The 26,710-nt window shown below is 48.6% G+C and overlaps 1 protein-coding gene across 2 annotated transcripts in view; it reads right to left on the bottom strand.

Moving 5' to 3' along the window:
- The window catches only part of GLE1 (GLE1 RNA export mediator), a 195,621-nt gene that overhangs the window by 42,763 nt on the left and 126,148 nt on the right, over window positions 1-26,710 (bottom strand). Inside the window, exon 14 of one of the 2 annotated variants that reach the window (XM_069237002.1) lies at window positions 557-639. The exons of the other annotated variant lie outside the window; for it this stretch is intronic. Coding sequence (XP_069093103.1) covers window positions 557-639 — 83 coding nt within the window. The remainder of the gene's footprint in view (window positions 1-556; window positions 640-26,710) is intronic. 2 annotated transcript variants of the gene reach the window in all.

Raw genomic sequence — 26,710 nt, 5'->3', positions numbered from 1 at the left:
GCATCTGATTGGTCATAGGTCAAGTTTGGTTCGTTTTTTAAAAGGACATAGATAGGCTATTTAATTTATGGCTCCTGCCATTATAGCCTGCTGTGATTCTTGCATACTGCTTTCCTAATGTACCGTGGGACTCCCACTTCGATGACGGGGAATGATTCAAGCATTAAAGACCCAATACTGGATAACCCTGGTGCTACCACCATCCTGTGAGCCGCTCATACGGCATGGGGCAGCGGCAGCATAATACCCAAGCAGTACATATGCAGCACGGCCAGAGCCTGTGTAGCACATTCTAAATGAAATGTTCTGCTGCATCGAGAGCAAAGCACAAGTAATAGTTGCAAATGGAAGTCATGTGATGTAGCCACTGTATTGACAGCTACTTTGTTACAGGCCTCTTTGTGGAAGGGAACTCTACCTCTCCTGGCCAGCTGTTGAACTGAGTGCTCAAAGTTGGGGCAAGGAGTGTTGGTCTGAGTGAGTAACTCTCTCGGGACTCCCACATTTTATGCTTTATCGATAGGGTGATGGCTGTGGGTCTTCAATCCACTCTTACCTTGGGAAATATTCCTCCTTAATTAGCTGGATCATCTTCAAGAACTGACCCTGGTACTGCTTCATAAGCGCATTTCCACATACCTGTAAGAGTGAAGAATGGATGAGACATGCACATGTACACAAGAGTCTCAATACTCCCTACACACAGATACCTGGTGGAAGAAACTGCAGGAGGAAAACACAAGATGACCCAACAGCCTCAGGAACCCTCACACACCTCCAAGCTAGAAATGGGTACATGTGGACACACCTGACTCAAACACTCTTCCCACATACCTGCACTCGCAAAATACATATGGGAGTCTTGTTTGTCAAACCTGACATCACATACACCTGGAGGAGTCAAGAGCAGGTAAGAAGCACAAGGGGACACCACTCCAGTGTGAGGAGTACCAGCTCATCCACCCTCCCACTCCCAAGGAAGTGATGAGCAGGTGCAAAATACAAGCACAGAGAAACACACACAACAAAGTGACCGACACAACCAGAAATACATTTTTAGTGAGCTTCCCTACAATCTCACATTTTGGGAAAAACGTGGGAACCAGAAACAGAAAACTACCTGTAGGTCCCTGCGGTATGCACACGCAAGCAGAAACGTGATGCACAATGAGGATTGTAGGAAGTTGGCTCTGTATGTGCTATTTCAAAGTAAGGAATAGCATGCACAGAGTCCAAGGGTTCCCCTTAGAGGTAAAATAGTGGTAAAAAGAGATAATACTAATGCTCTATTTTGTGGTAGTGTGGTCGAGCAGTAGGCTTATCCAAGGAGTAGTGTTAAGCATTTGTTGTACATACACAGACAATAAATGAGGTACACACACTCAGAGACAAATCCAGCCAATAGGTTTTGTTATAGAATGAAAATGTCACTTACCCAGTGTACATCTGTTTGTGGCATCAGTCGCAGTAGATTCGCATGTTTTGCAATAGCTCGCCATCTGGTGTTGGGCCGGAGTGTTACAAGTTGTTTTTCTTCGAAGAAGTCTTTCGAGTCACGGGACCGAGTGACTCCTCCTTTTGTCTCCATTGCGCATGGGCGTCGACTCCATCTTCGATTGTTTTTCCCCGCAGAGGGTGAGGTAGGAGTTGAATTGTAGTAATAGTGCCCATGCAATGGAGTGACTAAGTATGCACCTATTTAAGGTTGAGATGATACATATACAAATAGTTGAAGGTAACTTCCAAACTGCTACAGGCTACCGGGGAGGCGGGTGGGCACATGCGAATCTACTGCGACTGATGCCACGAACAGATGTACACTGGGTAAGTGACATTTTCAGTTCGATGGCATCTGTCGCTGTAGATACGCATGTTTTGCATAGACTAGTAAGCAGTTATCTCCCCAAAAGCGGTGGATCAGCCTGTAGGAGTGGAAGTAGTCTGAATGAAAATGTCACTTACCCAGTGTACATCTGTTCGTGGCATCAGTCGCAGTAGATTCGCATGTTCTGCAATAGCTCGCCATCTGGTGTTGGGCCGGAGTGTTACAAGTTGTTTTTGTTCGAAGAAGTCTTTCGAGTCACGGGACCGAGTGACTCCTCCTTTTGTCTCCATTGCGCATGGGCGTCGACTCCATCTTCGATTGTTTTTCCCCGCAGAGGGTGAGGTAGGAGTTGAATTGTAGTAATAGTGCCCATGCAATGGAGTGACTAAGTATGCACCTATTTAAGGTTGAGATGATACATATATAAATAATTGAAGGTAACTTCCAAACTGCTACAGGCTCCCGGGGAGGCGGGTGGGCACATGCGAATCTACTGCGACTGATGCCACGAACAGATGTACACTGGGTAAGTGACATTTTCAGTTCGATGGCATCTGTCGCTGTAGATACGCATGTTCTGCATAGACTAGTAAGCAGTTATTTCCCCAAAAGCGGTGGATCAGCCTGTAGGAGTGGAAGTAGTTTGAAATAATGTCCTTAATACGGCTTGACCTACTGTGGCTTGTTGTGCGGATAACACGTCTACACAGCAGTGCTTGGTGAATGTGTGAGGCGTAGACCATGTGGCTGCCTTACATATTTCTTGCATTGGGATGTTTCCTAGAAAGGCCATGGTAGCACCTTTCTTTCTGGTTGAGTGTGCCCTTGGTGTAATGGGCAGCTGTCGTTTAGCTTTAAGGTAGCAGATTTGGATGCATTTAACTATCCATCTGGCTATACCTTGTTTTGAAATTGGGTTTCCTGCGTGAGGTTTTTGAAATGCAATAAAGAGTTGTTTAGTCTTTCTGATGTTTTTTGTTCTGTCAATGTAATACATCAATGCTCTTTTGACATCTAATGTATGTAGTGCCCTTTCAGCTACGGTATCTGGCTGTGGAAAGAACACTGGAAGTTCCACTGTTTGATTTAGATGGAACGGTGAAATAACCTTTGGCAAAAATTTAGGATTGGTCCTTAGGACGACTTTATTTTTGTGTAGTTGTATAAAAGGTTCTTGTATAGTAAACGCCTGAATCTCGCTTACTCTTCTCAGGGAAGTAATGGCGATGAGAAATGCCACCTTCCAGGTTAGGAACTGTATGTCGCAGGAGTGCATGGGTTCAAAAGGTGGACCCATAAGTCTAGTTAGGACAACATTTAGGTTCCATGAAGGAACAGGTGGTGTTCTTGGTGGTATAATTCTCCTAAGGCCCTCCATGAATGCTTTAATGACTGGTATTTTATATAGGGAAGTTGAATAGGTAGTCTGCAGGTATGCAGATATTGCTGCAAGGTGAATCTTAATGGAAGAGAAAGCTAGGTTAGATTTTTGTAAGTGAAGCAAGTAACCCACTACATGTTCTGGAGTTGTGTGTAATGGTTGTATTTGATTAATATGGCAGTAGCAAACAAACCTCTTCCATTTACTTGCATAGCAGTGCCTGGTGGATGGCCTTCTTGCTTGTTTTATGACTTCCATACATTCTTGGGTAAGTTGTAAGTGCTCGAATTCTAGGATTTCAGGAGCCAGATTGCTAGATTCAGCGATGCTAGATCTGGGTGTCTGATCTTTTGGTTGTGCTGTGTCAACAGATCTGGCCTGTTGGGCAATTTGATGCAGGGTACCACTGATAGGTCTAGCAGCGTTGTGTACCAGGCTTGCCTTGCCCAAGTTGGTGCTATCAATATGAGTTTGAGTTTGCTTTGACTGAGTTTGTTTACCAGGTAAGGAAGGAGAGGGAGAGGAGGAAAAGCGTAAGCAAATATCCCTGACCAGTTCATCCATAGGGCATTGCCTTGGGATTGTTTGTGTGGGTACCTGGATGCGAAGTTTTGGCATTTTGCGTTCTCCCTTGTTGCAAACAAGTCTATCTGAGGTGTTCCCCAGAGTTTGAAATAAGTGTTCAGAATTTGGGGGTGAATTTCCCATTCGTGGACCTGTTGGTGATCTCGAGAGAGATTGTCTGCGAGTTGATTTTGTATCCCTGGTATAAACTGTGCAATTAGGCGAATTTGGTTGTGAATTGCCCAATGCCAAATTTTTTGTGCTAGCAGGCTTAACTGCGTGGAGTGCGTCCCTCCCTGCTTGTTTAGATAATACATTGTTGTCATGTTGTCGGTTTTGACGAGAATGTATTTGTGAACTATTATTGGTTGGAAAGCTTTTAGTGCTTGAAAAACTGCTAGAAGTTCTAGGTGATTGATATGCAGTTTTGTTTGATGTACGTTCCATTGTCCTTGTATGCTGTGTTGACCGAGGTGTGCTCCCCACCCTGTCATGGAAGCATCTGTTGTTATTACGTATTGTGGCACTGGGTATTGGAAAGGCCGCCCTTTGTTTAAATTTATGTTGTTCCACCACAGAAGCGAGAGGTAAGTTTGGCAGTCTATTAACACCAGATCTAGAAGGTGACCCTGTGCTTGAGACCACTGTGATGCTAGGCATTGTTGTAAGGGCCTCATGTGCAGTCTTGCGTTTGGGACAATGGCTATGCATGATGACATCATGCCTAGGAGTTGTAATACCATCTTTGCCTGTATCTTTTGTGTTGGATACATGCGTTGTATGATGGTGTTGAAATTTTGAATTCTTTGTGGACTTGGAGTGGCTACTCCCTTTGATGTGTCTATTATGGCTCCCAGGTATTGTTGTACCTTGCGTGGCAGAATTTTGGATTTTGTGAAATTGACGGTGAACCCGAGTTTGAAGAGGGTTTGTATGATCTGATTTGTGTGATTTGAGCACTGTATGAACGAATGGGCCTTGATTAGCCAGTCGTCCAAATATGGGAACACATGTATTTGCTGCCTTCTTATGTGTGCAGCGACTACCGCTAGACATTTGGTAAAGACTCTTGGTGCGGTTGTTAATCCGAAAGGCAGTACCTTGAATTGGTAATGTATTCCTTTGAAAACAAACCTTAGGTATTTCCTGTGCGATGGGTGTATTGGTATATGGAAATAAGCATCCTTGAGGTCTAAAGTTGCCATGTAGTCGTGTAGTTTTAGCAATGGCAATACTTCTTGTAGTGTGACCATGTGGAAGTGGTCTGATTTGATGAAAGTGTTCACTACTCTGAGGTCTAGGATTGGTCTGAGCGTTTCGTCCTTCTTTGGTATCAGAAAGTACAGTGAGTAAACTCCTGTGTTTATTTGTGTGTCTGGCACTAATTCGATTGCATTCTTTTGCAATAGTGCCTGCACTTCTATCTCCAGGAGATTGGAATGGTGTGTTGTTAAATTTTGTGCTTTTGGTGGTATGTTTGGAGGGAATTGTAGAAATTCTATGCAATAACCATGTTGGATAATTGCTAGAACCCAAGTGTCTGTAGTGATTTCCTCCCATGCTTTGTAATAATGACCTATTCTTCCCCCCACTGGTGTTGTGTGGAGGGGGTGAGTGACATGTGAGTCATTGTTTAGTAGTAGGGGTTTTGGGGCTTTGAAATCTTCCTCTATTTCTAGGGAATTGCCCTCCTCTATATTGTCCCCGAAAACCTCCTCTATACTGTCCCTGGTAAGTGGACGGTGTTGCTTGTGAGGTGCTGGCTTGTGTGCTTTGACCCCGAAACCCCCCTCGAAAGGGCGTTTTACGGAATGTGCTGTAATTCCCTCTGCTCTGCGGGGAGTAGAGTGCGCCCATGGCTTTGGCAGTGTTCGTATCTTTTTTGAGTTTCTCAATCGCTGTGTCCACTTCTGGACCGAACAGTTCTTTTTCATTAAAAGGCATATTGAGAACTGCTTGTTGAATCTCTGGTTTAAATCCAGACGTTCGGAGCCATGCATGCCGTCTGATAGTTACAGATGTATTAATTGTCCGTGCAGCTGTATCTGCAGCGTCCATGGAGGAACGTATCTGGTTGTTGGAGATGGTCTGTCCCTCCTCAACCACTTGTTTCGCCCTATTTTGGAAGTCCTTGGGCAGATGTTGAATGAGATGTTGCATCTCGTCCCAGTGGGCTCTGTCATAGCGCGCAAGTAGTGCCTGGGAGTTCGCGATGCGCCACTGGTTTGCAGCTTGTGCTGCGACTCTTTTACCAGCTGCATCAAACTTGCGGCTTTCTTTATCTGGGGGTGGTGCATCTCCAGATGTGTGAGAGTTGGCCCTTTTCCTAGCTGCTCCTACAACAACAGAGTCTGGTGGCAGCTGTGTAGTGATGAAAACCGGGTCCGTAGGAGGCGGCTTATACTTCTTTTCCACCCTTGGTGTGATTGCCCTACTTTTGACCGGCTCCTTAAATATGTCTTTTGCGTGCCGGAGCATACCAGGGAGCATAGGCAGGCTTTGGTAGGAGCTGTGGGTGGAGGAGAGTGTGTTGAACAAGAAATCATCCTCGACCTGTTCTGAGTGGAGGCTTACGTTATGAAATTGTGCTGCTCTAGCCACCACCTGAGAGTACGCGGTGCTGTCTTCTGGTGGAGATGGCTTTGTAGGGTAGGCCTCCGGGCTGTTATCTGACACTGGGGCGTCGTATAGGTCCCATGCGTCCTGATCTTGGTCACCCTGGCTCATGGTGGTGTGAGCTGGGGAGTGAGATGGAGTTTGTGCTGGTGAAACGTTAATCACGGGCGGAGGAGAGGGTGGTGGTGTAATTCTTTTAACCACTTTTGGTTGTGGTGCTTGCTCCGTCTGGAACTCCAACCTTCTCTTTCTCCTAATGGGGGGAAGGGTGCTTATTTTTCCTGTCCCCTGCTGAATGAAGATACGCTTTTGCGTATGGTCCACATCAGTTGCTTGTAGCTCTTCCTCAAACCTATGCTTTTGCATTTGGGAGGTTAGCGAGTGCTCTTCTGTATAAGAGCCTGAAGCTGGGTCGCTTGCAGTTTGTTTCGGCGTCGAAACTTTGTCTGCGTGTTTTTTCGGCTCCGAGGTGACTTTTTTCCTTTTCGGGGCCGAAACCTCTCGGCGTCGATCTGTTTCGGTGCCGCTGTCTCGGCGTCGAGCCGTGTCCACACCGGCATCTCGGTGTCGAGGCTTGTCTCCAGCACTTTCTCGGTCCCGAGAAGGCTGCGTGCCGGTGTCTCGACCGGAGTCGGACGATCTCGGCACTGTTTTGGCCTTTTTCGGTGCCGACGGTCGGTCACCGAATTTATGGGTGGAGCCATGGCCTGGTGGCAGTGGCGTCCCCTGGGCCTTGTAAATGTTTCTTTGTGTGGTTTTCGACGTCTTACTCACGGTTTGTGTGTCGTCGAATCCTTCGGAGTCTGAGTCTTGGAACGAGAAGGTACCTTCTTCTTCCTGTTCCTCGAACTCCCGTTGGGCTGTCGGTGCGGACGCCATTTGAAGTCTTCTGGCTCGACGGTCTCGGAGTGTTTTTCGGGACCGGAACGCACGACAGGCCTCGCAGGTGTCTTCGCTGTGCTCAGGTGACAGGCACAGGTTGCAGACCAAGTGTTGGTCTGTGTAGGGGTATTTATTGTGGCATTTGGGGCAGAAACGAAACGGGGTCCGTTCCATCGGCGTTCTTCAGCACGCGGTCGGGCCGACCAGGCCCCGACGGAGGATCGAAAAACTACCCCGAAGGGCACCGGAGCTCTTCGATCTTCGATGCGGTGTGAAATCTAAGTACGCCGATCCCGAACGCAACAATACCGACGAAAATCTTCCGAAATTAGCTAATTTTCCGTTCCGAAACTCGGAGCGACAGGAACACGTCCGAACCCGATGGCGGAAAAAAAACAATCGAAGATGGAGTCGACGCCCATGCGCAATGGAGACAAAAGGAGGAGTCACTCGGTCCCGTGACTCGAAAGACTTCTTCGAACAAAAACAACTTGTAACACTCCGGCCCAACACCAGATGGCGAGCTATTGCAGAACATGCGTATCTACAGCGACAGATGCCATCGAACATAATGTTCTTAATACGGCTTGACCTACTGTGGCTTGTTGTGCGGATAACACGTCTACACAGTAGTGCTTGGTGAATGTGTGAGGCGTAGACCATGTGGCTGCCTTACATATTTCTTGCATTGGGATGTTTCCTAGAAAGGCCATGGTAGCACCTTTCTTTCTGGTTGAGTGTGCCCTTGGTGTAATGGGCAGCTGTCGTTTAGCTTTAAGGTAGCAGATTTGGATGCATTTAACTATCCATCTGGCTATACCTTGTTTTGATATTGGGTTTCCTGCATGAGGTTTTTGAAATGCAATAAATAGTTGTTTAGTCTTTCTGATGTTCTTTGTTCTGTCAATGTAATACATCAATGCTCTTTTAACATCTAATGTATGTAGTGCCCTTTCAGCTACGGTATCTGGCTGTGGAAAGAACACTGGAAGTTCCACTGTTTGATTTAGATGGAACGGTGAAATAACCTTTGGCAAAAATTTAGGATTGGTCCTTAGGACGACCTTATTCTTGTGTAGTTGTATAAAAGGTTCCTGTATTGTAAACGCCTGAATCTCGCTTACTCTTCTTAGGGAAGTAATGGCGATGAGAAATGCCACCTTCCAGGTTAGGAATTGTATTTCGCAGGAGTGCATGGGTTCAAAAGGTGGACCCATAAGTCTAGTTAGGACAACATTTAGATTCCATGAAGGAACAGGTGGTGTTCTTGGCGGTATAATTCTCCTAAGGCCCTCCATGAATGCTTTAATGACTGGTATCTTATATAGGGAAGTTGAATAGGTAGTCTGCAGGTATGCAGATATTGCTGCAAGGTGTATTTTAATGGAAGAGAAAGCCAGGTTAGATTTTTGTAAGTGAAGCAAGTAACCCACTACATGTTCTGGAGTTGTGTGTAATGGTTGTATTTGATTAATATGGCAGCAGCAAACAAACCTCTTCCATTTACTTGCATAGCAGTGCCTGGTGGATGGCCTTCTGGCTTGTTTTATGACTTCCATACATTCTTGGGTAAGTTGTAAGTGTCCGAATTCTAGGATTTCAGGAGCCAGATTGCTAGATTCAGCGATGCTGGATCTGGGTGTCTGATCTTTTGGTTGTGTTGTGTCAACAGATCTGGCCTGTTGGGCAATTTGATGCAGGGTACTACTGACAGGTCTAGCAGCGTTGTGTACCAAGGTTGTCTTGCCCAAGTTGGTGCTATTAATATGAGTTTGAGTTTGTTTTGACTGAGTTTGTTTACCAGGTAAGGAAGGAGAGGGAGAGGAGGAAAAGCGTAAGCAAATATCCCTGACCAGTTCATCCATAGGGCATTGCCTTGGGACTGTTTGTGTAGGTATCTGGATGCGAAGTTTTGGCATTTTGCGTTCTCCTTTGTCGCAAACAAGTCTATCTGAGGTGTTCCCCAGAGTTTGAAATATGTGTTCAGAATTTGGGGGTGAATTTCCCATTCGTGGACCTGTTGGTGATCTCGAGAGAGATTGTCTGCGAGTTGATTTTGGATCCCTGGTATAAATTGTGCTATTAGGCGAATTTGGTTGTGAATTGCCCAACGCCAAATCTTTTGTGCTAGCAGGCTTAACTGCGTGGAGTGCGTCCCCCCTTGCTTGTTTAGATAATACATTGTTGTCATGTTGTCTGTTTTGACGAGAATGTATTTGTGAACTATTATTGGTTGGAAAGCTTTTAGTGCTTGAAAAACTGCTAGAAGTTCTAGGTGATTTATATGCAGTTTTGTTTGATGTACGTTCCATTGTCCTTGTATGCTGTGTTGATCGAGGTGTGCTCCCCACCCTGTCATGGAAGCATCTGTTGTAATTACGTATTGTGGCACTGGGTCTTGGAAAGGCCGCCCTTTGTTTAAATTTATGTTGTTCCACCACAGAAGCGAGAGGTAAGTTTGGCGGTCTATTAACACCAGATCTAGAAGATGACCCTGTGCTTGAGACCACTGTGATGCTAGGCACTGTTGTAAGGGCCTCATGTGCAGTCTTGCGTTTGGGACAATGGCTATGCATGAAGACATCATGCCTAGGAGTTGTAGTACCATCTTTGCTTGTATCCTTTGTGTTGGATACATGCGTTGTATGATGGTGTTGAAATTTTGAATTCTTTGTGGACTTGGAGTGGCTACTCCTTTTGATGTGTCTATTATGGCTCCTAGGTATTGTTGTACCTTGCGCGGCAGAATTTGGGATTTTTTTGAAGTTGACGGTGAACCCTAGTTTGAAGAGGGTTTGTATGATATGATTTGTGTGATTTGAGCACTCTATTAACGAATGGGCCTTGATTAGCCAGTCGTCTAGATATGGGAACACATGTATTTGCTGCCTTCTTATGTGTGCAGCGACTACCGCTAGACATTTGGTAAAGACTCTTGGTGCGGTTGTTAATCCGAAAGGCAGTACCTTGAATTGGTAATGTATTCCCTTGAATACAAACCTTAGGTATTTCCTGTGCGATGGGTGTATTGGTATATGGAAATAAGCATCCTTGAGGTCTAAAGTTGCCATGTAGTTGTGTAGTTTTAGCAATGGCAATACTTTTTGTAGTGTGACCATGTGGAAGTGGTCTGATTTGATGAAAGTGTTCACTACTCTGAGGTCTAGGATTGGTCTCAGCGTTTTGTCCTTCTTTGGTATCAGAAAATACAGTGAGTAAACTCCTGTGTTTATTTGTGTGTATGGCACTAATTCGATTGCATTCTTTTGCAATAGTGCCTGTACTTCTATCTCCAGGAGATTGGAATTATGTTTTGTCAAATTTTGTGCTTTTGGTGGTATGTTTGGAGGGAATTGTAGAAATTCTATGCAATAACCATGTTGGATAATTGCTAGAACCCAAGGGTCTGTAGTGATTTCCTCCCATGCTTTGTAATAATGACTTATTCTTCCCCCCACTGGTGTTGTGTGGAGGGGGTGAGTGACATGTGAGTCACTGTTTAGTAGTAGGGGTTTTGGGGCTCTGAAATCTTCCCCTATTCCTAGGGAATTGCCCTCCTCTATATTGTCCCCGAAAACCTCCTCTATACTGTCCCTGGTAACTGGACGGTGTTGCTTGTGAGGTGCTGGCTTGTGTGCTCTGACCCCGAAACCCCCCTCTAAAGGGTGTTTTACGGAATGTGCTGTAATTCCCTCTGCTCTGCGGGGAGTAGAGTGCGCCCATGGCTTTGGCAGTGTCCGTATCTTTTTTGAGTTTCTCAATCGCTGTGTCCACTTCTGGACCGAACAGTTCTTTTTCGTTAAAAGGCATATTGAGAACTGCTTGTTGAATCTCTGGTTTAAATCCAGACGTTCGGAGCCATGCATGCCTTCTGATAGTTACAGATGTATTAATTGTCCGTGCAGCTGTATCTGCAGCGTCCATGGAGGAGCGGATCTGGTTGTTGGAAATGGTCTGTCCCTCCTCAACCACTTGTTTTGCCCTATTTTGTAAGTCCTTGGGCAGATGTTCAATGAGATGTTGCATCTCGTCCCAATGGGCTCTGTCATAGCGCGCAAGTAGTGCCTGGGAGTTCGCGATGCGCCACTGGTTTGCAGCTTGTGCTGCGACTCTCTTACCAGCTGCATCGAACTTGCGGCTTTCTTTATCTGGGGGTGGTGCATCTCCAGATGTGTGGGAGTTGGCCCTTTTCCTAGCTGCTCCTACAACGACAGAGTCTGGTGGCAGCTGTGTAGTGATGAAAACCGGGTCTGTAGGAGGCGCCTTATACTTTTTTTCCACCCTTGGCATGATTGCCCTACTTTTGACCGGCTCCTTAAAGATTTCTTTTGCGTGCCGGAGCATACCAGGGAGCATAGGCAGGCTTTGGTATGAGCTGTGGGTGGAGGAGAGTGTGTTGAATAAAAAATCATCCTCGACCTGTTCTGAGTGGAGGCTTACGTTGTGAAATTGTGCTGCTCTAGCCACCACTTGAGAATACGCGGTGCTGTCTTCTGGTGGAGATGGCTTCGTAGGGTATGCCTCCGGACTGTTATCTGACACTGGGGCGTCGTATAGGTCCCATGCGTCTTGATCTTGGTCACCCTGGATCATGGTGGTGTGAGCTGGGGAGTGTGATGGAGTTTGTGCTGGTGAGACGTTAATCACGGGCGGAGGAGAGGGTGGTGGGGTAACTCTTCACCACTTTTGGTTGTGGTGTCTGTTCAGTTTGGAACTCCAACCTTCTCTTTCTTCTAATAGGGGGAAGGGTGCTTATTTTTCCTGTCCCCTGCTGTATGAAAATACGCTTTTGCGTATGGTCCACATCAGTTGATTGTAGCTCTTCCTCAAACCTATGCTTTTGCATTTGGGAGGTTAGCGAGTGCTCTTCTGTATAAGAGCCTGAAGCTGGGTCGGTTGCAGTTTGTTTCGGAACCGAAACCCTGTCTGTGTCCTTTTTCGGCTCCGAGGTGACTTTTTTCATTTTCGGGGCCGAAACCTGTCGGCGCCGATCTTCTTCGGGGCCGCTGTCCCGGCGTCGAGCCGTGTCTACACCGGCATCTAGGTGTCGATGCTTGTCTCCAGCACTTTCTCGGTGTCGAGAAGGCTGCGTGCCGGTGTCTCGACCGGAGTCGGACGATCTCGGCACTGTTTGGGCCTTTTTCTGTGCCGACGGTCGGTCACCGAATTTATGGGTGGAGCCATGGCCTGGTGGCAGTGGCGTCCCCTGGGCCTTGTAAATCTTCTTCTGAGTGGTTTTCGACGTCTTACTCACGGTTTGTGTATCGTCGAATCCTTCGGAGTCCGATTCTTGGACCGAAAAGGTTCCCTCCTCTTCTTGTTCCTCGAACTCTCGGTGGGCTGTCGGCGCGGACGCCATCTGAAGTCTTCTGGCTCGACGGTCTCGGAGTGTCTTTCGGGACCGGAACGCACGACAGGCCTCGCAGGTGTCTTCACTGTGCTCAGGTGACAGGCACAGGTTACAGACCACGTGTTGGTCTGTATAGGGGTATTTATTGTGGCATTTGGGGCAGAAACGGAACGGGGTCCGTTCCATCGGCGTTCTTCAGCACGCAGTCGGGCCGACCAGGCCCCGATGGGGGATCGAAAAAACTACCCCCGAAGGGCACCGGAGCTCTTCGATCCTTCGACACGGTGTTGAATCTAACTACGCCGTTCCCGAACGCAACAATACCGACGAAAATCTTCAGAAATTAGCTATCTTTCCGTTCCGAAACTCGGAGCGACAGGAACACGTCCGAACCCGATGGCGGAAAGAAAACAATCGAAGATGGAGTCGACGCCCATGCGCAATGGAAACAAAAGGAGGAGTCACTCGGTCCCGTGACTCGAAAGACTTCTTCGAAGAAAAACAACTTGTAACACTCCGGCCCAACACCAGATGGTGAGCTATTGCAAAACATGCGTATGTACAGCGACAGATGCCATCAAACAAATATATTTTCTTAGTTTATTTTAAGAACCACAGGTTCAAATTTTACATGTAATAGCTCTTTTGAAAGGTATTGCAGGTAAGTACTCTAGGAACTTTGAATCATTACTTTAGCATGTATACCTTTTACATAAAACACAATAAGCTGTTTTAAAAGTGGACGCTTAGTGCAATTTTCACAGTTCCTGGGGGAGGTAAGTTATTGTTAGTTTCAACAGGTAAGTAAGGCACTTACAGGGTTCAGTTCTTGGTCCAAGGTAGCCCACCGTTGGGGGTTCAGAGCAACCCCAAAGTTATCACACCAGCAGCTCAGGGCCGGTCAGGTGCAAAGGTCAAAGAGGTGCTGTAGGAAGTTGGCTCTGTATGTGCTATTTCAAAGTAAGGAATAGCATGCACAGAGTCCAAGGGTTCCCCTTAGAGGTAAAATAGTGGTAAAAATAGATAATACTAATGCTCTATTTTGTGGTAGTGTGGTCGAGCAGTAGGCTTATCCAAGGAGTAGTGTTAAGCATTTGTTGTACATACACATAGACAATAAATGAGGTACACACACTCAGAGACAAATCCAGCCAATAGGTTTTTATATAGAAAAATATCTTTTCTTAGTTTATTTTAAGAACCACAGGTTCAAATTCTACATGTAATATCTCATTCGAAAGGTATTGCAGGTAAGTACTTTAGGAACTTCAAATCATCAAAATTGCATGTATACTTTTCCAGTTATTCACAAATAGCTGTTTTAAAAGTGGACACTTAGTGCAATTTTCACAGTTCCTAGGGGAGGTAAGTATTTGTTAGGTTAACCAGGTAAGTAAGACACTTACAGGGCTTAGTTCTTGGTCCAAGGTAGCCCACCGTTGGGGGTTCAGAGCAACCCCAAAGTCACCACACCAGCAGCTCCGGGACGGTCAGGTGCAGAGTTCAAAGTGGTGCCCAAAACACATAGGCTAGAATGGAGAGAAGGGGGTGCCCCGGTTCCGGTCTGCTTGCAGGTAAGTACCCGCGTCTTCGGAGGGCAGACCAGGGGGGTTTTGTAGGGCACCGGGGGGGACACAAGTCCACACAGAAATTTCACCCTCAGCAGCGCGGGGGCGGCCGGGTGCAGTGTAGGAACAGGCGTCGGGTTCGCAATGTTAGTCTATGAGAGATCTCGGGATCTCTTCAGCGCTGCAGGCAGGCAAGGGGGGGATTCCTCGGGGAAACCTCCACTTGGTTAAGGGAGAGGGACTCCTGGGGGTCACTTCTCCAGTGAAAGTCCGGTCCTTCAGGTCCTGGGGGCTGCGGGTGCAGGGTCTCTCCCAGGCGTCGGGACTTTAGGTTCAAAGAGTCGCGGTCAGGGGAAGCCTCGGGATTCCCTCTGCAGGCGGCGCTCTGGGGGCTCAGGGGGGACAGGTTTTGGTACTCACAGTATCAGAGTAGTCCTGGGGTCCCTCCTGAGGTGTTGGATCGCCACCAGCCGAGTCGGGGTCGCCGGGTGCAGTGTTGCAAGTCTCACGCTTCTTGCGGGGAGCTTGCAGGGTTCTTTAAAGCTGCTGGAAACAAAGTTGCAGCTTTTCTTGGAGCAGGTCCGCTGTCCTAGGGAGTTTCGTGTCTTTTCGAAGCAGGGGCAGTCCTCAGAGGATGTCGAGGTCGCTGGTCTCTTTGGAAGGCGTCGCTGGAGCAGGATCTTTGGAAGGCAGGAGACAGGCCGGTGAGTTTCTGGAGCCAAGGCAGTTGTCGTCTTCTGGTCTTCCGCTGCAGGGGTTTTCAGCTGGGCAGTCCTTCTTCTTGTAGTTGCAGGAATCTAATTTTCTAGGGTTCAGGGTAGCCCTTAAATACTAAATTTAAGGGCGTGTTTAGGTCTGGGGGGTTAGTAGCCAATGGCTACTAGCCCTGAGGGTGGGTACACCCTCTTTGTGCCTCCTCCCAAGGGGAGGGGGTCACAATCCTAACCCTATTGGGGGAATCCTCCATCTGCAAGATGGAGGATTTCTAAAAGTTAGAGTCACTTCAGCTCAGGACACCTATGGGGCTGTCCTGACTGGCCAGTGACTCCTCCTTGTTTTTCTCATTATTTTCTCCGGCCTTGCCGCCAAAAGTGGGGCCTGGCTGGAGGGGGCGGGCAACTCCACTAGCTGGAGTGTCCTGCTGGGTTGGCACAAAGGAGGTGAGCCTTTGAGGCTCACCGCCAGGTGTGACAATTCCTGCCTGGGGGAGGTGTTAGCATCTCCACCCAGTGCAGGCTTTGTTACTGGCCTCAGAGTGACAAAGGCACTCTCCCCATGGGGCCAGCAACATGTCTCGGTTCGTGGCAGGCTGCTAAAACTAGTCAGCCTACACAGATAGTCGGTTAAGTTTCAGGGGGCACCTCTAAGGTGCCCTCTGGGGTGTATTTTACAATAAAATGTACACTGGCATCAGTGTGCATTTATTGTGCTGAGAAGTTTGATACCAAACTTCCCAGCTTTCAGTGTAGCCATTATGGTGCTGTGGAGTTCGTGTTTGACAGACTCCCAGACCATATACTCTTATGGCTACCCTGCACTTACAATGTCTAAGGTCTTGTTTAGACACTGTAGGGGTACCATGCTCATGCACTGGTACCCTCACCTATGGTATAGTGCACCCTGCCTTAGGGCTGTAAGGCCTGCTAGAGGGGTGTCTTACCTATACTGCATAGGCAGTGAGAGGCTGGCATGGCACCCTGAGGGGAGTGCCATGTCGACTTACTCGTTTTGTCCTCACTAGCACACACAAGCTGGCAAGCAGTGTGTCTGTGCTGAGTGAGAGGTCTCCAGGGTGGCATAAGACATGCTGCAGCCCTTAGAGACCTTCCTTGGCATCAGGGCCCTTGGTACTAGAAGTACCAGTTACAAGGGACTTATCTGGATGCCAGGGTCTGCCAATTGTGGATACAAAAGTACAGGTTAGGGAAAGAACACTGGTGCTGGGGCCTGGTTAGCAGGCCTCAGCACACTTTCAATTGTAAACATAGCATCAGCAAAGGCAAAAAGTCAGGGGGCAACCATGCCAAGGAGGCATTTCCTTACAGGTGCCCAAAACACATAGGCTATAATGGAGAGAAGGGGGTGCCCCGGTTCCAGTCTGCCAGCAGGTAAGTACCCGCGTCTTCGGAGGGCAGCCCAGGGGGGGGGTTTGTAGGGCACCGGGGGGGACACAAAGTAGCACAGAAAGTACACCCTCAGCAGCGCGGGGGCGGCCGGGTGCAGTGTGCAGACACGCGTCGGGTTTCCTTCAGTTTTCAATGGGAGACCAAGGGGTCTCTTCAGCGATGCAGGCAGGCAAGGGGGGGGCTCCTCGGGGTAGCCACCACCTGGGCAAGGGAGAGGGCCTCCTGGGGGTCACTCCTGCACAGAAGTTCCGTTTCTTTAGGGGCTGGGGGCTGCGGGTGCAGGGTCTTTTCCAGCCGTCGGGAAATGGAGTTCAGACAGTCGCGGTCAGGGGGAGCCTGGGGATTCCCTCTGCAGGCGTCGCTGTGGGGGCTCAGGGGGGACAACTTTGGTTACTCACAGTCGTAGAGTCGCCGGAGGGTCCTCCCTGAGTTGGTTGTTCTCCACCAGTCGAGTCGGGGTCGCCGGGTGCAGTGTTGCAAGTCTCACGCTTCTTGCGGGGAGTTGCAGGGGTCTTTAAATCTGCTCCTTGTAACAAAGTTGCAGTTCTTTTGGAGCAGTGCCGCTGTCCTCAGGAGTTTCTTGTCTTTTTCGAAGCAGGGCAGTCCTCAGAGGATTCAGAGGTCGCTGGTCCCTTGGAAAGCGTCGCTGGAGCAGGGTTCTTTGGAAGGCAGGAGACAGGCCGGTAAGTCTGGGGCCAAGGCAGTTGGTGTCTTCTGGTCTTCCTCTGCAGGGGTCTTTCAGCTCAGCAGTCCTTCTTCTTGTAGTTGCAGGAATCTAATTTCTAGGTTCAGGGAGAGCCCTTAAATACTAAATTTAAGGGCGTGTTTAGGTCTGGGGGGTTAGTAGCCAATGGCTACTAGCCCTGAGGGTGAGTACACCCTCTTTGTGCCTCCTCCCAAGGGGAGGGGGTCACATCCCTAATCCTATTGGGGGAATCCTCCATCTGCAAGATGGAGGATTTCTAAAAGTTAGAGTCACTTCAGCTCAGGACACCTTAGGGGCTGTCCTGACTGGCCAGTGACTCCTCCTCGTTGCTTTCTTTGTTTCCTCCAGCCTTGCCGCCAAAAGTGGGGGCCGTGGCCGGAGGGGGCGGGCAACTCCACTAAGCTGGAGTGTCCTGCGGTGCTGTGACAAAGGGGTGAGCCTTTGAGGCTCACCGCCAGGCGTTACAGCTCCTGCCTGGGGGAGGTGTTAGCATCTCCACCCAGTGCAGGCTTTGTTACAGGCCTCAGAGTGACAAAGGCACTCTCCCCATGGGGCCAGCAACATGTCTCTAGTGTGGCAGGCTGCTGGAACCAGTCAGCCTACACAGATAGTCGGTTAAGTTTCAGGGGGCACCTCTAAGGTGCCCTCTGTGGTGTATTTTACAATAAAATGTACACTGGCATCAGTGTGCATTTATTGTGCTGAGAAGTTTGATACCAAACTTCCCAGTTTTCAGTGTAGCCATTATGGTGCTGTGGAGTTCGTGTAAAACAGACTCCCAGACTGTAGGAAGTTGGCTCTGTATGTGCTATTTCAAAGTAAGGAATAGCATGCACAGAGTCCAAGGGTTCCCCTTAGAGGTAAAATAGTGGTAAAAATAGATAATACTAATGCTCTATTTTGTGGTAGTGTGGTCGAGCAGTAGGCTTATCCAAGGAGTAGTGTTAAGCATTTGTTGTACATACACATAGACAATAAATGAGATACACACACTCAGAGACAAATCCAGCCAATAGGTTTTTATATAGAAAAATATCTTTTCTTAGTTTATTTTAAGAACCACAGGTTCAAATTTTACATGTAATATCTCATTCGAAAGGTATTGCAGGTAAGTACTTTAGGAACTTCAAATCATCAAAATTGCATGTATACTTTTCAAGTTATTCACAAATAGCTGTTTTAAAAGTGGACACTTAGTGCAATTTTCACAGTTCCTAGGGGAGGTAAGTATTTGTTAGGTTAACCAGGTAAGTAAGACACTTACAGGGCTTAGTTCTTGGTCCAAGGTAGCCCACCGTTGGGGGTTCAGAGCAACCCCAAAGTCACCACACCAGCAGCTCAGGGCCGGTCAGGTGCAGAGTTCAAAGTGGTGCCCAAAACACATAGGCTAGAATGGAGAGAAGGGGGTGCCCCGGTTCCGGTCTGCTTGCAGGTAAGTACCCGCGTCTTCGGAGGGCAGACCAGGGGGGTTTTGTAGGGCACCGGGGGGGACACAAGTCCACACAGAAATTTCACCCTCAGCAGCGCGGGGGCGGCCGGGTGCAGTGTAGAAACAAGCGTCGGGTTTTCAATGTTAGTCTATGAGAGATCTCGGGATCTCTTCAGCGCTGCAGGCAGGCAAGGGGGGGATTCCTCGGGGAACCCTCCACTTGGGCGAGGGAGAGGGACTCCTGGGGGTCACTTCTCCAGTGAAAATCCGGTCCTTCAGGTCCTGGGGGCTGCGGGTGCAGGGTCTCTCCCAGGCGTCGGGACTTTAGGTTCAAAGAGTCGCGGTCAGGGGAAGCCTCGGGATTCCCTCTGCAGGCGGCGCTGTGGGGGCTCAGGGGGGACAGGTTTTGGTACTCACAGTATCAGAGTAGTCCTGGGGTCCCTCCTGAGGTGTTGGATCGCCACCAGCCAAGTCGGGGTCGCCGGGTGCAGTGTTGCAAGTCTCACGCTTCTTGCGGGGAGCTTGCAGGGTTCTTTAAAGCTGCTGGAAACAAAGTTGCAGCTTTTCTTGGAGCAGGTCCGCTGTCCTCGGGAGTTTCTTGTCTTTTCGAAGCAGGGGCAGTCCTCAGAGGATGTCGAGGTCGCTGGTCCCTTTGGAAGGCGTCGCTGGAGCAGGATCTTTGGAAGGCAGGAGACAGGCCGGTGAGTTTCTGGAGCCAAGGCAGTAGTCGTCTTCTGGTCTTCCTCTGCAGGGGTTTTCAGCTAGGCAGTCCTTCTTCTTGTAGTTGCAGGAATCTAATTTTCTAGGGTTCAGGGTAGCCCTTAAATACTAAATTTAAGGGCGTGTTTAGGTCTGGGGGGTTAGTAGCCAATGGCTACTAGCCCTGAGGGTGGGTACACCCTCTTTGTGCCTCCTCCCAAGGGGAGGGGGTCACAATCCTAACCCTATTGGGGGAATCCTCCATCTGCAAGATGGAGGATTTCTAAAAGTTAGAGTCACTTCAGCTCAGGACACCTTAGGGGCTGTCCTGACTGGCCAGTGACTCCTCCTTGTTGCTTTCTTTGTTCCCTCCAGCCTTGCCGCCAAAAGTGGGGGCCGTGGCCGGAGGGGGCGGGCAACTCCACTAAGCTGGAGTGCCCTGCTGGGCTGTGACAAAGGGGTGAGCCTTTGAGGCTCACCGCCAGGTGTCACAGCTCCTGCCTGGGGGAGGTGTTAGCATCCCCACCCAGTGCAGGCTTTGTTACTGGCCTCAGAGTGACAAAGGCACTCTCCCCATGGGGCCAGCAACATGTCTCTGGTGTGGCAGGCTGCTGGAACTAGTCAGCCTACACAGACAGTCGGTTAAGTTTCAGGGGGCACCTCTAAGGTGCCCTCTGTGGTGTATTTTACAATAAAATGTACACTGGCATCAGTGTGCATTTATTGTGCTGAGAAGTTTGATACCAAACTTCCCAGTTTTCAGTGTAGCCATTATGGTGCTGTGGAGTTCGCGTTTGACAGACTCCCAGACCATATACTCTTATGGCTACCCTGCACTTACAATGTCTAAGGTTTTGTTTAGACACTGTAGGGGTACCATGCTCATGCACTGGTACCCTCACCTATGGTATAGTGCACCCTGCCTTAGGGCTGTAAGGCCTGCTAGAGGGGTGTCTTACCTATACTGCATAGGCAGTGAGAGGCTGGCATGGCACCCTGAGGGGAGTGCCATGTCGACTTACTCGTTTTGTCCTCACTAGCACACACAAGCTGGCAAGCAGTGTGTCTGTGCTGAGTGAGAGGTCTCCAGGGTGGCATAAGACATGCTGCAGCCCTTAGAGACCTTCCTTGGCATCAGGGCCCTTGGTACTAGAAGTACCAGTTACAAGGGACTTATCTGGCTGCCAGGGTCTGCCAATTGTGGATACAAAAGTACAGGTTAGGGAAAGAACACTGGTGCTGGGGCCTGGTTAGCAGGCCTCAGCACACTTTCAATTGTAAACATAGCACCAGCAAAGGCAAAAAGTCAGGGGGCAACCATGCCAAGGAGGCATTTCCTTACACAACCCCCCCCCAAACGAAAGAGGATGAGACTAACCTTTCCCAAGAGAGTCTTCATTTTCTAAGTGGAAGAACCTGGAAAGGCCATCTGCATTGGCATGGGCAGTCCCAGGTCTGTGTTCCACTATAAAGTCCATTCCCTGTAGGGAGATGGACCACCTCAACAGTTTAGGATTTTCACCTTTCATTTGCATCAGCCATTTGAGAGGTCTGTGGTCAGTTTGAACTAGGAAGTGAGTCCCAAAGAGGTATGGTCTCAGCTTCTTCAGGGACCAAACCACAGCAAAGGCCTCCCTCTCAATGGCACTCCAACGCTGCTCCCTGGGGAGTAACCTCCTGCTAATGAAAGCAACAGGCTGGTCAAGGCCATCATCATTTGTTTGGGACAAAACTGCCCCTATCCCATGTTCAGAGGCATCAGTCTGCACAATGAACTGCTTAGAATAATCTGGAGCTTTTAGAACTGGTGCTGAGCACATTGCTTGTTTCAGGGTGTCAAAGGCCTGTTGGCATTCCACAGTCCAGTTCACTTTCTTGGGCATTTTCTTGGAGGTGAGTTCAGTGAGGGCTGTCACAATGGATCCATATCCCTTCACAAACCTCCTGTAATACCCAGTCAAGCCAAGGAATGCCCTGACTTGAGTCTGGGTTTTTGGAGCTACCCAGTCCAGAATAGTCTGGATCTTGGGTTGGAGTGGCTGAACTTGGCCTCCACCTACAAGGTGGCCCAAGTAAACCACAGTTCCCTGCCCTATCTGGCATTTGGATGCCTTGATAGAGAGACCTGCAGATTGCAGAGCCTTCAAAACCTTCCTTAGGTGGACCAGGTGATCCTGCCAGGTGGAGCTAAAGACAGCAATATCATCAAGATAAGCTGTGCTAAAGGACTCCAAGCCAGCAAGGACTTGATTCACCAACCTTTGGAAGGTGGCAGGGGCATTCTTTAAACCAAAGGGCATAACAGTAAACTGATAATGCCCATCAGGTGTGGAGAATGCTGTTTTCTCTTTTGCTCCAGGTGCCATTTTTATTTGCCAGTACCCTGCTGTCAAGTCAAAGGTACTTAGGAATTTGGCAGCACCTAATTTGTCTATGAGCTCATCAGCTCTTGGAATTGGATGAGCATCTGTCTTGGTGACAGAATTGAGCCCTCTGTAGTCCACACAAAACCTCATCTCTTTCTTTCCATCTTTGGTGTGAGGTTTGGGGACTAAGACCACTGGGCTAGCCCAGGGGCTGTCAGAGCGCTCAATCACTCCCAATTCCAGCATCTTGTGGACTTCCACCTTGATGCTTTCCTTAACATGGTCAGACTGTCTGAAGATTTTGTTCTTGACAGGCATGCTGTCTCCTGTGTCCACATCATGGGTACACAGGTGTGTCTGACCAGGGGTTAGGGAGAAAAGCTCAGGAAACTGTTGTAGGACTCTCCTACAATCAGCCTGCTGTTGGCCAGAGAGGGTGTCTGAGTAGATCACTCCATCTACTGTGCCATCCTTTGGGTCTGATGACAGAAGATCAGGGAGAGGTTCACTCTCTGCCTCCTGGTCCTCATCTGTTACCATCAACAGATTCACATCAGCCCTGTCATGGAAGAGCTTAAGGCGGTTCACATGGATCACCCTCTTGGGGCTCCTGCTTGTGCCCAGGTCCACCAGGTAGGTGACCTGACTCTTCCTCTCTAGCACTGGGTAAGGGCCACTCCATTTGTCCTGGAGTGCCCTGGGAGCCACAGGCTCCAGAACCCAGACTTTCTGCCCTGGTTGGAACTCAACCAGTGCAGCCTTTTGGTCATACCAAAACTTCTGGAGCTGTTGGCTGGCCTCAAGGTTTTTGGTTGCCTTTTCCATGTACTCTGCCATTCTAGAGCGAAGGCCAAGTACATAGTCCACTATGTCCTGTTTAGGCTCATGGAGAGGTCTCTCCCAGCCTTCTTTAACAAGGGCAAGTGGTCCCCTTACAGGATGACCAAACAGAAGTTCAAAGGGCGAGAATCCTACTCCCTTCTGTGGTACCTCCCTGTAAGCGAAAAGCAGACATGGCAGGAGGACATCCCATCTCCTTTTGAGTTTTTCTGGGAGCCCCATGATCATGCCTTTTAATGTCTTGTTGAATCTCTCAACTAAGCCATTAGTTTGTGGATGGTAGGGTGTAGTGAATTTATAAGTCACTCCACACTCATTCCACATGTGCTTTAGGTATGCTGACATGAAGTTGGTACCTCGGTCAGACACCACCTCCTTAGGGAAACCCACTCTGGTAAAGATACCAATGAGGGCCTTGGCTACTGCAGGGGCAGTAGTCGACCTAAGGGGAATAGCTTCAGGATACCTGGTAGCATGATCCACTACTACCAGGATGTACATATTTCCTGAGGCTGTGGGAGGTTCTAGTGGGCCAACTATGTCCACACCCACTCTTTCAAAGGGCACCCCCACCACTGGAAGTGGAATGAGGGGGGCCTTTGGATGCCCACCTGTCTTACCACTGGCTTGACAGGTGGGGCAGGAGAGGCAAAACTCCTTAACCATGTTGGACATATTGGGCCAGTAGAAGTGGTTGACTAACCTCTCCCACGTCTTGGTTTGTCCCAAATGTCCAGCAAGGGGAATGTCATGGGCCAATGTTAGGATAAACTCTCTGAACAGCTGAGGCACTACCACTCTCCTAGTGGCACCAGGTTTGGGGTCTCTGGCCTCAGTGTACAGGAGCCCATCTTCCCAATAGACCCTATGTGTTCCATTTTTCTTGCCTTTGGACTCTTCAGCAGCTTGCTGCCTAAGACCTTCAAGAGAGGGACAGGTTTCTTGTCCCTTACACAGCTCTTCCCTTGAGGGTCCCCCTGGGCCCAAGAGCTCAACCTGATAAGGTTCAAGCTCCAAAGGCTCAGTTCCCTCAGAGGGCAGAACTTCTTCCTGAGAAGAGAGGTTCCCTTTCTTTTGCTGTGTTGCAGTTGGTCTCCCAACTGACTTTCCTTTTCTCTTGGTAGGCTGGGCCATTCTTCCAGACTCCAGCTCTACTTGTTCACCCTGTGCCTTGCATTGTGCTCTGGTTTTCACACACACCAGTTCAGGGATACCCAGCATTGCTGCATGGGTTTTTAGTTCTACCTCAGCCCATGCTGAGGACTCCAGGTCATTTCCAAGCAGACAGTCCACTGGGATATTTGAGGAGACCACCACCTGTTTCAGGCCATTGACCCGTCCCCATTCTAAAGTAACCATTGCCATGGGATGTACTTTTCTCTGATTGTCAGCGTTGGTGACTGTGTAAGTTTTTCCAGTCAGGTATTGGCCAGGGGAAACCAGTTTCTCTGTCACCATGGTGACACTGGCACCTGTATCCCTCAGGCCCTCTATTCTAGTCCCATTAATTAAGAGTTGCTGTCTGTATTTTTGCATGTTAGGCGGCCAGACAGCTAGTGTGGCTAAATCCACCCCACCCTCAGAAACTAGAGTAGCTTCAGTGTGGACCCTGATTTGCTCTGGGCACACTGTTGATCCCACTTGGAGACTAGCCATACCAGTGTTACCTGGATGGGAGTTTGGAGTGGAATCTTTCTTGGGACAGGCCTTGTCTCCAGTTTGGTGTCCATGCTGTTTACAGCTATGACACCAGGCCTTTTTGGGATCAAAGTTTTTACCCTTGTACCCATTGTTTTGTGAAGAGGCTCTGGGCCCACCCTCCTGTGCAGGTTTTTGGGGGCCTGTAGAAGACTCTTTACTATTTTTAGTTTTGGTTGTCTCATCACCCTTCTGCTGGGGAGTCTTTGTGACCCCTTTCTTTTGGTCACCCCCTGTTGAAGTCTTGGACACCCTTGTCTTGACCCAATGGTCCGCCTTCTTTCCCAATTCTTGGGGAGAAATTGGTCCTAGGTCTACCAGATGCTGATGCAGTTTATCATTGAAACAATTACTTAACAGGTGTTCTTTCACAAATAAATTGTACAGCCCATCATAATTACTTACACCACTGCCTTGAATCCAACCATCTAGTGTTTTCACTGAGTAGTCAACAAAGTCAACCCAGGTCTGGCTCGAGGATTTTTGAGCCCCCCTGAACCTAATCCTGTACTCCTCAGTGGAGAATCCAAAGCCCTCAATCAGGGTACCCTTCATGAGGTCATAAGATTCTGCATCTTGTCCAGAGAGTGTGAGGAGTCTATCCCTACACTTTCCTGTGAACATTTCCCAAAGGAGAGCACCCCAGTGAGATCTGTTCACTTTTCTGGTTACACAAGCCCTCTCAAAAGCTGTGAACCATTTGGTGATGTCATCACCATCTTCATATTTAGTTACAATCCCTTTAGGGATTTTCAACATGTCAGGAGAATCTCTGACCCTATTTATGTTGCTGCCACCATTGATGGGTCCTAGGCCCATCTCTTGTCTTTCCCTCTCTATGGCTAGGATCTGTCTTTCCAAAGCCAATCTTTTGGCCATCCTGGCTAACTGGATGTCCTCTTCACTGGGGCTATCCTCAGTGATTTCAGAGGTGTTGGTCTCTCCTGTGAGGGAACCAGCATCTCTGACTATTATTTTAGGAGTCAGGGTTTGAGGGACCCTGTTCTCCCTAGATAGGACTGGTAGGGGGGAATTGTCCTCCAAGTCACTATCCTCTTCCTCTGAGTTGCCACCCTCAGAGGGGTTGGCCTTTTCAAACTCTGCCAAAAGCTCCTGGAGCTGTATTTTGGTAGGTTTGGGGCCCATTGCTATTTTCTTTATTTTACAGAGTGACCTTAGCTCCCTCATCTTAAGATGGAGGTAAGGTGTGGTGTCGAGTTCCACCACAGTCACATCTGTGCTAGACATTTTGTTTCTAAAAGTTGGAATACTTTTTAAGAATCTACAACTGTTTCTAGAATCTAATTTCAAACTTTTAACAAACTTTTAAACTCTAAAAGACAATGCTCAACAGGGACTTAACACACAAGGCCCTAGCAGGACTTTTAAGAATTTAGAAAAATTTCAAATTGCAAAAATCAATTTCTAATGACAATTTTGGAATTTGTCGTGTGATCAGGTATTGGCTGAGTAGTCCAGCAAATGCAAAGTCTTGTACCCCACCGCTGATCCACCAATGTAGGAAGTTGGCTCTGTATGTGCTATTTCAAAGTAAGGAATAGCATGCACAGAGTCCAAGGGTTCCCCTTAGAGGTAAAATAGTGGTAAAAAGAGATAATACTAATGCTCTATTTTGTGGTAGTGTGGTCGAGCAGTAGGCTTATCCAAGGAGTAGTGTTAAGCATTTGTTGTACATACACATAGACAATAAATGAGGTACACACACTCAGAGACAAATCCAGCCAATAGGTTTTTATATAGAAAAATATCTTTTCTTAGTTTATTTTAAGAACCACAGGTTCAAATTTTACATGTAATATCTCATTCGAAAGGTATTGCAGGTAAGTACTTTAGGAACTTCAAATCATCAAAATTGCATGTATACTTTTCAAGTTATTCACAAATAGCTGTTTTAAAAGTGGACACTTAGTGCAATTTTCACAGTTCCTAGGGGAGGTAAGTATTTGTTAGGTTAACCAGGTAAGTAAGACACTTACAGGGCTTAGTTCTTGGTCCAAGGTAGCCCACCGTTGGGGGTTCAGAGCAACCCCAAAGTCACCACACCAGCAGCTCAGGGCCGGTCAGGTGCAGAGTTCAAAGTGGTGCCCAAAACACATAGGCTAGAATGGAGAGAAGGGGGTGCCCCGGTTCCGGTCTGCTTGCAGGTAAGTACCCGCGTCTTCGGAGGGCAGACCAGGGGGGTTTTGTAGGGCACCGGGGGGGACACAAGTCCACACAGAAATTTCACCCTCAGCAGCGCGGGGGCGGCCGGGTGCAGTGTAGAAACAAGCGTCGGGTTTTCAATGTTAGTCTATGAGAGATCTCGGGATCTCTTCAGCGCTGCAGGCAGGCAAGGGGGGGATTCCTCGGGGAACCCTCCACTTGGGCGAGGGAGAGGGACTCCTGGGGGTCACTTCTCCAGTGAAAATCCGGTCCTTCAGGTCCTGGGGGCTGCGGGTGCAGGGTCTCTCCCAGGCGTCGGGACTTTAGGTTCAAAGAGTCGCGGTCAGGGGAAGCCTCGGGATTCCCTCTGCAGGCGGCGCTGTGGGGGCTCAGGGGGGACAGGTTTTGGTACTCACAGTATCAGAGTAGTCCTGGGGTCCCTCCTGAGGTGTTGGATCGCCACCAGCCGAGTCGGGGTCGCCGGGTGCAGTGTTGCA

The sequence above is a fragment of the Pleurodeles waltl genome, chromosome 6 (genome assembly GCF_031143425.1).
Source record: "Pleurodeles waltl isolate 20211129_DDA chromosome 6, aPleWal1.hap1.20221129, whole genome shotgun sequence".
NCBI classification, from domain to species: Eukaryota; Metazoa; Chordata; class Amphibia; order Caudata; family Salamandridae; genus Pleurodeles; species Pleurodeles waltl.
The sequence above is the reverse complement of the archived record's forward strand: the minus strand, read 5'-3'. Positions and strand labels throughout refer to the sequence as shown.